The 10,526-nt window shown below is 40.8% G+C and overlaps 1 protein-coding gene across 1 annotated transcript; it reads right to left on the reverse strand.

Moving 5' to 3' along the window:
• Positions 1–5,274: 5,274 nt before the first annotated feature.
• On the reverse strand, positions 5,275–10,526 carry tmem169b (transmembrane protein 169b). The gene is made up of 3 exons (XM_012878332.3): positions 10,384–10,526; positions 9,411–9,801; positions 5,275–6,142 (listed from the first exon to the last, which is right to left on the reverse strand). The coding sequence occupies exons 2-3, from the start codon at positions 9,682–9,684 to the stop codon at positions 5,508–5,510; spliced, it is 909 nt and encodes a 302-aa protein (XP_012733786.2). The 5' UTR covers positions 9,685–9,801; positions 10,384–10,526; the 3' UTR covers positions 5,275–5,507.

Consider the following 10,526-nt stretch of genomic DNA (forward strand, 5'->3'; position numbering starts at 1 on the left):
CAGAGGAAAAACCTTCATCTTGGCAGGAGACTTGACTTTAGAAAGGGATTTTTATTAATGCTGGTAAATAACCCCATGCCAGTAAAACAGATCCAGAGAGAAAAGAACATTCCTTTTCATTTTCTAAATATGCACCTAGCTTCAACCAAATTTAAAATTAATTGATTTCTAACAAAAGTTGTTTTTTCTTTGTTTGTTGTTGTTATCCAAGTAATTTATTTAACCATATAAGAATATCCTTATTGTATGTGTCCAGTAATTTCGCCAACTCCTTCCATTTTAGTTTAAATTAGATGGGGTGGGTTTCCATGGTGGAGCAGGACTAAACCTGGTATCCTATTACGGAACCATGCTGGAATCACTAAACTCCTGAGAGCAACCCATTGATTAAACAAATGTTTGTAGAAGCAGTCCATATGTCTAGGTGCTGGACTTTAAATACCTGAGGCCATGAAATTGATTGAAACACCTGAATTCAATTATTTGGAAGGTTTACCAAACACTTTTTGCAGCATAGGGTACACTTCCACGGCACTGCAGGCTCCAGCCCCTCTGCAACCACTTCCTAATGGTTCAGAATAAACAAAAATGTTAATAGTCAGTTTAACACGAATACAAACAGGTTAGCATAAATATTTGGCTATTTAACTGGGCTGTTAAAGGTCACTAGCAAGGCAATTTTCTGTTAATAACAAACATACCTTTATCTTGGCTTTTCCCCCTTCCTCCTCTTTCTTTTCTTTGCCCCTGAAGGTTACATCTTTTTTGCGTCATTGTTTTGACTACTTGCCTTCTACCTCTGGTTTGGAAATTTGAATGTGGGTTGTGCATTGCATGGCAGGAAGCTTGCATTACTGGTGCAGCATGACCTACAGCAGCCACTTGGGGGCCTCCAAGACCAGTTGAAAATATATATTTATATTTGGATGTATAAGTAATGATTTCTACATGATCAAATATATGTTATTGTAAAAAATGCATAATTTTATGTTATATTGGGTGGTTTTGTTACTAGAATTATATATAAATCATTGCTCTTGGGGGTCTCCTTGTGGCCCTGGACCCCTAAGCAGCCGCTCTTGGTTTGCTTTTGCCGTGGGCTGGCCCTAAATGGATGAGTGGGAGTGAAATACAATTTGCTTTGATTAAAAATAATTTACTATTATTCATTTCAGCAAATTGCTCTCCTCCGTTGAACTTAGTCTGTGTATCTAGATCAGAGAATTGGGGGTAACATCTTTTCAGTTATTTCAAGGCAATTCCATGCCAACCGATAGATATGTTCACTCCAGCAAGTCCTGGGTCAGCCCAGAGACTTTGTGTCCTGTTGAAAATGTTCAAAACTTCTTCCTTGGAAATTGTCCAAACCACGTACTCCAATTCAGCATGTTAACATTTATATAATCAGTGTAAAGCTGTTGTGCTAATAATCTGATCTCATCATGCAGGGTCACATCCCATTTTCTCTTTGTGTCTTTTGTCTACAGCAGTCCATAGGCTGGGCAGGTTGCTAGCCGATCACAGGGTAACATGGAAAATGTTGAACGAGCACCCATGCACACACACACACTTCCTCCTGAGGGCAATTTGGAGTGACCGATTAACCTAACCTAACATGAAACCAATCACCAGCTGGGGAAATTGAAGCCGCATCTGGCCTGGATTTGAACCCAGGGCCGCCTTGTTGCCAGGCTGCAGGGCTAAAAGTTCATGCATCGACAAAGAATGAGGTCTAGCCATAATTTGCTATTAAACATATAGAGTAAAGGTATAGATTAAGAAAAAATCCCACAAAAATGTAGTGATTCAACTCTTTATTTTTAATTTTTTTTGTTTTTCTTTGCGTGGATTCACAAAAACGTTATGTGGAAGCCAGATTCAGTCCTGAACCACATCATTTTTTCCCTTGTAAACAAAAACAGCATACTCAGAAAAGGAGGCCATACATAGTTAAATACTCCCAAACACACCCCAACAGTTGATTTACAAAGCATTCAAATCATATAATTCATCTAAACCAATATCTACCCAATCAGTTTTTGTCAAAGTGCTGGAGTATAACTCACATACAATAGTTTAAACAACTTGTTAAAAGAATAACAGAAATAAAGAGAGGACATATAAAATATGAAAACATGGAAATCTGACAAGGTTTCTTAACTCGAAAGCTACACATAGTCCAGTGACAACAACACAAGGAGGTTCAGATCGCAAACTGACAATTTAATGGAGCTTAAAATGAGTAAAAATGGGATGATGAAATGAAATAAGCAGTGATAAAGCAAATCAGCAAATTTTCCTTGATTGGCTCTTACCATTGACTGACAGGTCAAATACTGAAAAATCAGATTTTTTTTCCTTTTTTTGCATCAAAACAAAAAAAATCCCTATTTTCCAACTGTTAATACATCAACAAATCAATGCATGCTTAACTGGGAATGATCATGTTATCTCTTTATTTTCTGTTGCATTCAAAGCCCCTTCATCAAGGAACCTGCAGCCTCCATTTTCTTTTTGGGTGAATATTTGTTACATTTAATTGTTCAGTTTAAACAAGATTCACACAAAGGGGTTTGCATGAGTTATAAGCAATAGAAATAAAACAGAGACCTCATATATATATATATATATATATATATATATATATATATATATATATATATATATATATATATAATCCTGATTGGTGCCTGCTTTCAGAATGATGAGACTAAACAATCTAATGAAAAATCAAATCACTCCTGAAGAAGCCCAACACCCATTCGCTTATGTTCTTGGATATTCATTACCCAAGCATGGGCCATGTTTCTCTGTCTTTAGAATATTTTTAGGAACTCCAGACATTCCCCTGATGTATTTAAGGTAAGTTAATTCATCATTCACCCATTTGTAATAAATCAAAATATGACACCATATTCCCATAGACCACGATTGATCATTTGATGCCAAATATTACATTAGCAAACCAGAATTTTGTCTTAATGCAAAACTACACAAGTAAACCTTGGGACGGCTCTATGCAGAGGGTTAATAGAGCATTAATCTACAACAAAACTGTGCAAACTGGTTAAACAATACAACTTCAACAAAAAGCTATGATACTAAAAAGGACAAGTCCTAAATGTTACTAGATGTTACTATTTTTTAAAGGATTGACAGACAAAATCCCCCAAAATTGTATCACATAATAGAAAAACTGCCTCTTTCAAAGGCAAAATAGTGATTCAGTCAATACTGTGTTAATAGTGTCTTTTCCCACTGGAACAGGTCATGCAAACCGTCCAAAGCAAGAAGCTTCGGCTCTAATCTCCAATGATTGCCATGGGCTGTAAAAACACACAATTGCTGCTTTGGAAGTTTGTACAGCGATCGCAAATGTTCATTGCAGATATTTACAAATAAATCGAAACCTGGTTGAGATGTCCAGTTTTCTGTGGCACTGGATCTCCAGCATGGCTATCCGGGCCAAGGCCAACGTATAGTGAAGTAATCCCTGGAAGCTGTTTAGTGACAAATGTAGATAACCTGTAAACATGAAAACTGACCCTCAATACCCATATATGCTCATAGTTCATTAATAGTTTGAAAAAAATAATATTCAGCACCTAAAGAAAGTTCAGGCAGTGCATACTGTGCATATTATATTTTCTCAGGGATTTTCACATGTTATTATGAGGAAAATGTCTAATAGTTTTTTTCCTTCTTTAGCACAAAACTATTGATTCAAGACAAGTATTTGGAACTGAGAAAATGAATTTTGCCACATTAAAACTTCCAAAATCAGAAAATAAATCTTTTATGATACATTTAATTTTTTTGGAGCTTGTCATGAAACTGAAATGGAAAGTTAAAAGGACATCATCAGAAATACAATACCCAGCAAAAGTATTCAATCACCTCTTGAACCTTTTCCAATTTTGTCAAATAACAACCACAAACTTTAATGTACCTCACTGTAACATGATGCGTGGTTTTCCAATTTCTTTTGCAGGTAAAAGTCCAAACATGTGGCATGCATTTTGATACTGTTGTGTTTACTCTGATACAAAAATGGTAATCAGAAGTCACCCATTGGGTAAACAGAGTGCAGATCTGTGTAATTGAATCTCATTATAGATCCAACGCTTCTGTGAAGGCCTCGGAGGTTTGTTAGAGAACATTAGTGAAGAAACAGCAGACAGGTTAGTGGTAGAGTTGCAGAGAAGCCTGAAGCAAGGTTAGATTATGAAGCTTTGACCGCCTTGTAGAACACTGTTTTGTTCATTACCCAAAAATGAGTATGACACAAACCTACCAAGACATGGCTGTCCGTCTAAACTGACAGTCTGGGCATGGATGGAAAGCATTAATCAGAGAATCAACCAAGAAGCCTGAAGAAGGTGCAGCAATCCACTGCTCAGGTAGTAGCATCTGTTGACAGACAGCTGTCATAAATCTGGCTTTTATGAAAGAGTGACAAGAAGAAAACCGGAGTTTAAAAAAAGATGTAGTACATCCTGCAGTTTGCCACCAACCAGGGGAGGACAAAGCAAACATGTGGAACAAGGTGTTCTGGTTAGATGAGACCAAAGTTAAATTGCTGTATGTATGCATCACCCTGTTGAACCATAGTGATGGCAGCATCAGGCTGTGGTGATGGAGGAGGGAGCTAAATACAGGACAATCCTGGAGGAAAACCTGTTAGAGGTTGCAGAGGCAGAGATTCCCCTAAAAGCAGGATAATAGCCCTTGATATATACAGCCACAGCTAGACTGGAACGGTTTACATCAAAGTATAGTCATATGTTGGAGTGAGTCAGTCACAGTTCAGAGCTAAATTCAATGGAGAATCTGTGAAAACACTTAAATACTAATGTTCATGAATGATCTCCATCTAATCTGACCACGCTCCAGTTACTTTGGAAAGAAGAATGGACAAAAAAATTCAGTCAATAGACGTGCAGAACTCTAAGATATACTACAAAAATTCTGCGACTGTCGCTTGATGGGTTGAGTAGTCGTCTGGCAATCAGAAGGTTGTGGGATTGATTCCAGCTTCTCCTTGCCACATGTCGATGTGCCCCTGGGCAAGGCACTTAACCCTAAATTGTCTACCAAGCTGCGTATGGGGAGTGTTGGCCTAGTGGTTAGAGCAGCGCGCTTGCACTCGTGGAAGGGATGCAAGTACCCGGTTCGATCCCCAGTGCCTGCACTCTGGGTCCTTGAGCAAGACCCTTAACCCCAGAACACTTCCCGGGCGCCGCACATGGCTGCCCACTGCTCCCCAAGGGTGATGGGTTAAAAGCAGAGAACAAATTTCGTTGTAATGTATGTTTCAATGACAATAAAGATGATATTACTAAAAGATCTGCAGATTTAAGTGCAACAAAAGTTGGCCTTATTTGTTTTTAACAAATAAAACTTAAAATACATTGAAGTTTGTGGTCGTAACCTGACAAAATGTTAAAAAAAAGCCTACGAATACCACTGCAAGCACCGCATGTGCCACAATGCCACAGTCTGCTCCCTCAAACCGATGACGTCTGGGCGAGCTCACTGGGTGCCTTGCTCTGCAGAGTCCCAGAAACCGTGTCGGAGTCGAGCAACTCCACGATGCTGTAAGGCGAGCAGTCCTCCAGACCCAACTTCCCACAGGCCCAGCCGCAAAAGCCTTTCTCCAGGTCCCGCACCACCTGCCACCACTCGCTGAAGGCCCAGGACACCTGCACCACGGCTGAGTACAGCGCCAGAGACAGCGCCACTGGCATGATGAGCACGGGGTAGAAGATGATGAGAAAGGGGCAAATGGTGATCTTGTGCCAGAACGTCCGCTCCTCGTTGTACACTAGGAAGACGTTGTACCAGGTGAGAGTGCCGTAGTAGAAGGAGGTGATGAAGGAAAGGAGGAAGACCACAGGAGCGCAGGAGATGCTCCACAGCACCACGTGGGGTCCCTGGCACACTCCGAAGGTACAGCTACGTTTGGACCCTTCCCCTGCCTCGCACTCTGCGTTGAGACGCTCCCTCGACTTGGCCAGATCCCTGAGTTCCCTCTCTGTCAAAGTGACGTGAATGTCCACCACCTGGCCCTTCTTCTTTCCTCGAGTGATGGTGCCGGTAAGGGTCACGTACCGGCTGTCTGGAGGAAGGTTCCAGTCCCCTCCTGGTCAGAGATAGGATTGGGTGAGAGATAAAAACCAGCCCTTTGACCGATCTTTAAAAGACCACGAAGATAAACTGCTTAACTTGTTTTATTAATCAAATAAAGGCATCGTTTTAAACAAGCAGACATTTTATGAAACCTAACATATCAAAAAAATGATATGCAGACATCTGCAATGTCATTCAAATCCATTAAAGGGGTTCCAAGTAAAACATGGTTCCCTACTCGTATATTTTCAAACGTGTCGCTCAACCGTTGAAGCATTATTGCCACCTAAGAACATAGAATTACTGTCAAATGTACTTATTGATATGAAGTTATGTAATTGTGTCAATCGCAAGGTTTAGGTATTTTTTTTAACTGATTTCGAATGAAAAGTAAAATAGAAAAAAGTAGTGCATACTTTAGGGCTTTAGGTAAAATAGATCACAGGGTGTCCGTGCAATGCATAATGCATATTTTTCAACTTAGGTTCGTAAAGTCGTTTACAACATGTGCAAAGAATAAGGCTGCCTTTCAAGAAGCAAAAGTGCAAAAAAGGCCTCTGCTTCTTTGAGGCATTTCCTATACATCCACTCATTGTTTTCTGCTTATCTGAGATCAGGTCGTAGAGGAAACAGGTCCGGCAGGAAACCCGAGAAATCTCCCCGACTACACCACCCAACTCATTTGCGGGGAATCCCTTCGGATCTCCAGGCCACGGGGGGAAAGTAGACCCTCCAGCGAGTTCTGGGTGTGCCCTGAGAGCTCCTCCCAGTGAGAAGTATCAGGAAAACCACCAAAATGAGGCTGGCTCCTTTCAATTCTAATTCCTACTTTCATGACTTAACTTTGAGCATTTTAGTTATTTAAATATATCTGCAAATCTATAACTATGAGGTTTTTACATATTTTTTTACGAGACTACACAGGAGCTCTTGATTACGCCAAAGAAATTGCGACAAGTTTAACAGAGGAAAACTGATTTCTCAGGTTTTCTCTCCTAAGCACAGTTTGATATCCTTCATCTGAAGAAAGGAAATTCTTTTTTTTTTCCTCTGAAGTAGAGAAATTAAATTTCCTTTCCTAGTACAGTTTGATACATTAAAAGACAAAGATAAAAAAAAAGACTTCTTACTTGTCAATTAGCTAAAGCTAATTTTCTGATAAAACTGCACTACAGCAAATACTCTGTCAGTCTTTGTGGGCAAAATGTCTATTTCAGTATTTGATTTTGTATAGAATTAAAATTTTAGTGAGATTCTTTTTGTGTAGTTTAACTTTATATCCCACAAAGTAGCCAGATTACATGCATGTCAAAGTAAAACATTTCCATATGTTGCAAGTAGTGGCTATTTTGCAGCAAACTGCAGCACTTTGCTATATATTATTTTCTTGCTGAGTAACAAACTTGGCATAGGTCTATAATATTAATAGTAATAGTAGCAGTTGAGTGGGGCAGCACTTTTACACAGTTAGTGTAAAAGCACTGTTACCTCCGTGGGATCTCTCCAGGTACTCCGGCTTCCTCCCACAGCAGGTCAGGTTAATTGCGGTCTTTCAATTGCCTTTAGGTATGAGGGTGTGTGTGTGCACGTCTGAGACTGTGTTTTTCCTGTGAAGGACTGGCAACCCGTCTGGCATGCACCCCACCTCTCACCCCATGACTTCAGGATGATTGACGCTTCCCTTGCCTAGCCTGTAGCTTTAAGACGAACGGCCATGATGTGGTACATTTGCAGTTGTGCCAAACACAGATGATGAATTGAACGGTGTCCCATGAGGTGTTGTAAGCTTGGAGAATTCTTTTTATGCATCTATTTTTTTTGTAACCTTACACTGATTCAAACATTTATCACTGACCTGTCTGCCTTGGTTTTCATGATGCTCTTTGTTCACTAATGTTCCTTTTAAAACCCTATGAGGCCTTCACAGAACAGCTGCTGAGATTAAATGACACATATGAGTTGTATCAGAGTACAAGATTTCTACTTGTAAGATTATATTGTTTCCCTTTCACTTCAAATCATGCATTACATTTCAATAAAATGCTTTGAGTTTTGCGATTGCGATAAAATCTTAAAAAAAGTTCGAAGGATGTGAAAATCCCGCTGGAAAACTAGTCCAGTAACTAGTTGTTACTTCAAGGCTGGACTAGTGTAATTCTTTACTATCAGGAAGTCCACAAAATGCAGTTCAAACCCTTCAGCTGATCCAAAATGCTGCAGCAAGAGTTCTGATGAATATCAACAAGAGGGATCATATTTCTCCCATTTTAGTTTCCCTTCATTGGCTTCCAGTTAAATACAGAATGGAATTTAAAATTCTCCTTCTCACGTATAAAGCCCTTAATAATCAAGCTCCATCATACATCAGAGACTTGATTACCCCGTATGTTCCTAACAGAGCACTTCGCTCTCAGACTGCAGGTCTGCTGGTGGTTCCTAGAGTCTCTAAAAGTAGAATGGGAGGCAGATTCTTTAGCTATCAGACTCCTCTCCTGTGGGACAAACTACCACTTTGGTCCATGATGCAGACACCCCGTCTACTTTTGAGACTAGGCTTAAAACTTTTCTTTTAGATAAAGGTTATGGTTAGTGTGGCTTAGGTTACCCTGAGCTATCTCTGTAGTTATGCTGCTATAGTCTTAGGCTGCTGGAGGACATCTATTTTTCTTACTCTGCTGAGTTCTCCTACTGTTCTCCAGTTTGCATTGTTTATTGTTATTTCAACTTTTAACCTTATGTTCTCTTTGTTTTTTCCCCCACTTCATAGTAGCTACACCTGGTCTGGCGTTCTGTTAGCTGTGACACCATCCAGGGGAGGCAGATCATCTGCCATTACCCTCTAACATAGAAAGGATTCCTGGATCAATGTGTGCTTCTGTGCTTTTTTTGTGTCTCTGCTCTGTCTTCTCTAACCCCCAGTTGGTCGCGGCAGATGGCCGCTAACACAGAGCCTGGTTCTGCTGAAGGTTTTTCCTTTCTGTTAAAGGGGAGTTTTCCTCTCCACTGTCGCCTTATGCATGCTCAGTATGAGGGATTGCTGCAAAGCCATCAACAATGCAGACGACTGTCCACTGTGGCTCTACTCTCTTTCAGGAGGAGTGAATGCTGCTTATTAAGACTCGATGCAGTCTGCTGGGTTTCCTTAGGAAACTTTTTGACCAATCTATCTGTATGACTTGATTCAAGTGCGTTGAGATGACATGTGTTGTGAATCGCTGCTATATAAATTAAATTAAATTGAACACTCCTGCAAGGCTGACACTCCACAACCACCCTCTCACCTTCTCCTGTAGGTGTTCCCAGGAACTTTGCCCCCTCCTCTGTGCTCCTTTCTCCTCCCTCCTCACCGCTCTGCTCCTCTCCTGGTGCTCTCTCGATGTCGGAGCGATACACAATGATGGACTCGGGACGTGGCTCTTTCTTCTTCTTCCTCTTCCTCCTCATAGATGGCCCCGCTTCTCCATCGTTCCCCTGGCTCGCTGACACATCTGATCTTACGGAGACCATCTGAGGGCTGCTCTCCCCCTCAGTGTGGGTTTCCTCTATCTGTGCCATGCTTTTCTTGAAGCCACTGAACTCTGAATGATTTGGCTACTTCTCTAATGTGTTATATGTGGGTGGAACTCTATGCCCCACACACTGCATTCGTAAAGAAAATCTAAAAGCAGATTACTGGAAGGTAATCCAAGAACACAAATACACACACACACAAACAAACAGAGAAGAACAGAGCACTGTTAGGAAAAGCTTACTTGTTTGTTATTTAATCCCCTATGTGAGCATGTCCCCTCTGCTAAATGTTGCACAGAATTATTAATATTTTCTCTATATTCTGCTTCAGACTGTTTACATCCAGAAAAAGAGACATCTATCTCCATCTGGATGAATGGATAAAACAGCACCGGATGTAGCAAAAACATGGCAGGATAGCCCGGATTTGTTCAGGATAGAAGGAGGCTTTATTTTTGCATGACAGCCATGACTGTCGGAGCGCATCATCATCATCATCATCGCCATCATCATCTTACCTCCTTACAGATATAAACATGAAAGAAGGGGGAAAAAAGCACCATCATGAATTCTATAGGAATGCATAGATCCTTAAAAGAGTGGAGGAAATCGACAATGCAACCCTTCACACAGCTGATTCCCCTCCCATTTAAATCCCACCCATGTCCGCTCTTTTGTCTGCAGACAGCAGCCGGCGGATATCTGCCGCTGTCCATAAACACTTCCACTTACATGCAGGCTTACCTTTAAAAGGTCGGGCAGATAAAACGGGACCGTGTGAGAATAAAGCCAGCGGATCTCTCTGACACATCGCCAGAACGCCGCACACAAACACACCCCAGCGCCGTGTTTCCGAGCATACAGATGCGCTACGCAAAAGAGCTTCT

This window comes from Fundulus heteroclitus, chromosome 7, assembly GCF_011125445.2.
Source record: "Fundulus heteroclitus isolate FHET01 chromosome 7, MU-UCD_Fhet_4.1, whole genome shotgun sequence".
NCBI classification, from domain to species: domain Eukaryota; kingdom Metazoa; phylum Chordata; class Actinopteri; order Cyprinodontiformes; family Fundulidae; genus Fundulus; species Fundulus heteroclitus.

Coding starts and splice junctions, on each gene's coding strand:
- tmem169b (XM_012878332.3), bottom strand. CDS start 9,684: ATGGCACAGATAGAGGAAACCCACACTGAGGGGGAGAGCAGCCCTCAG. Junction 6,143..9,410: donor GGGAACACCTACAGGAGAAG/GTGAGAGGGTGG, acceptor ATCTCTGACCAG/GAGGGGACTGGAACCTTCCT.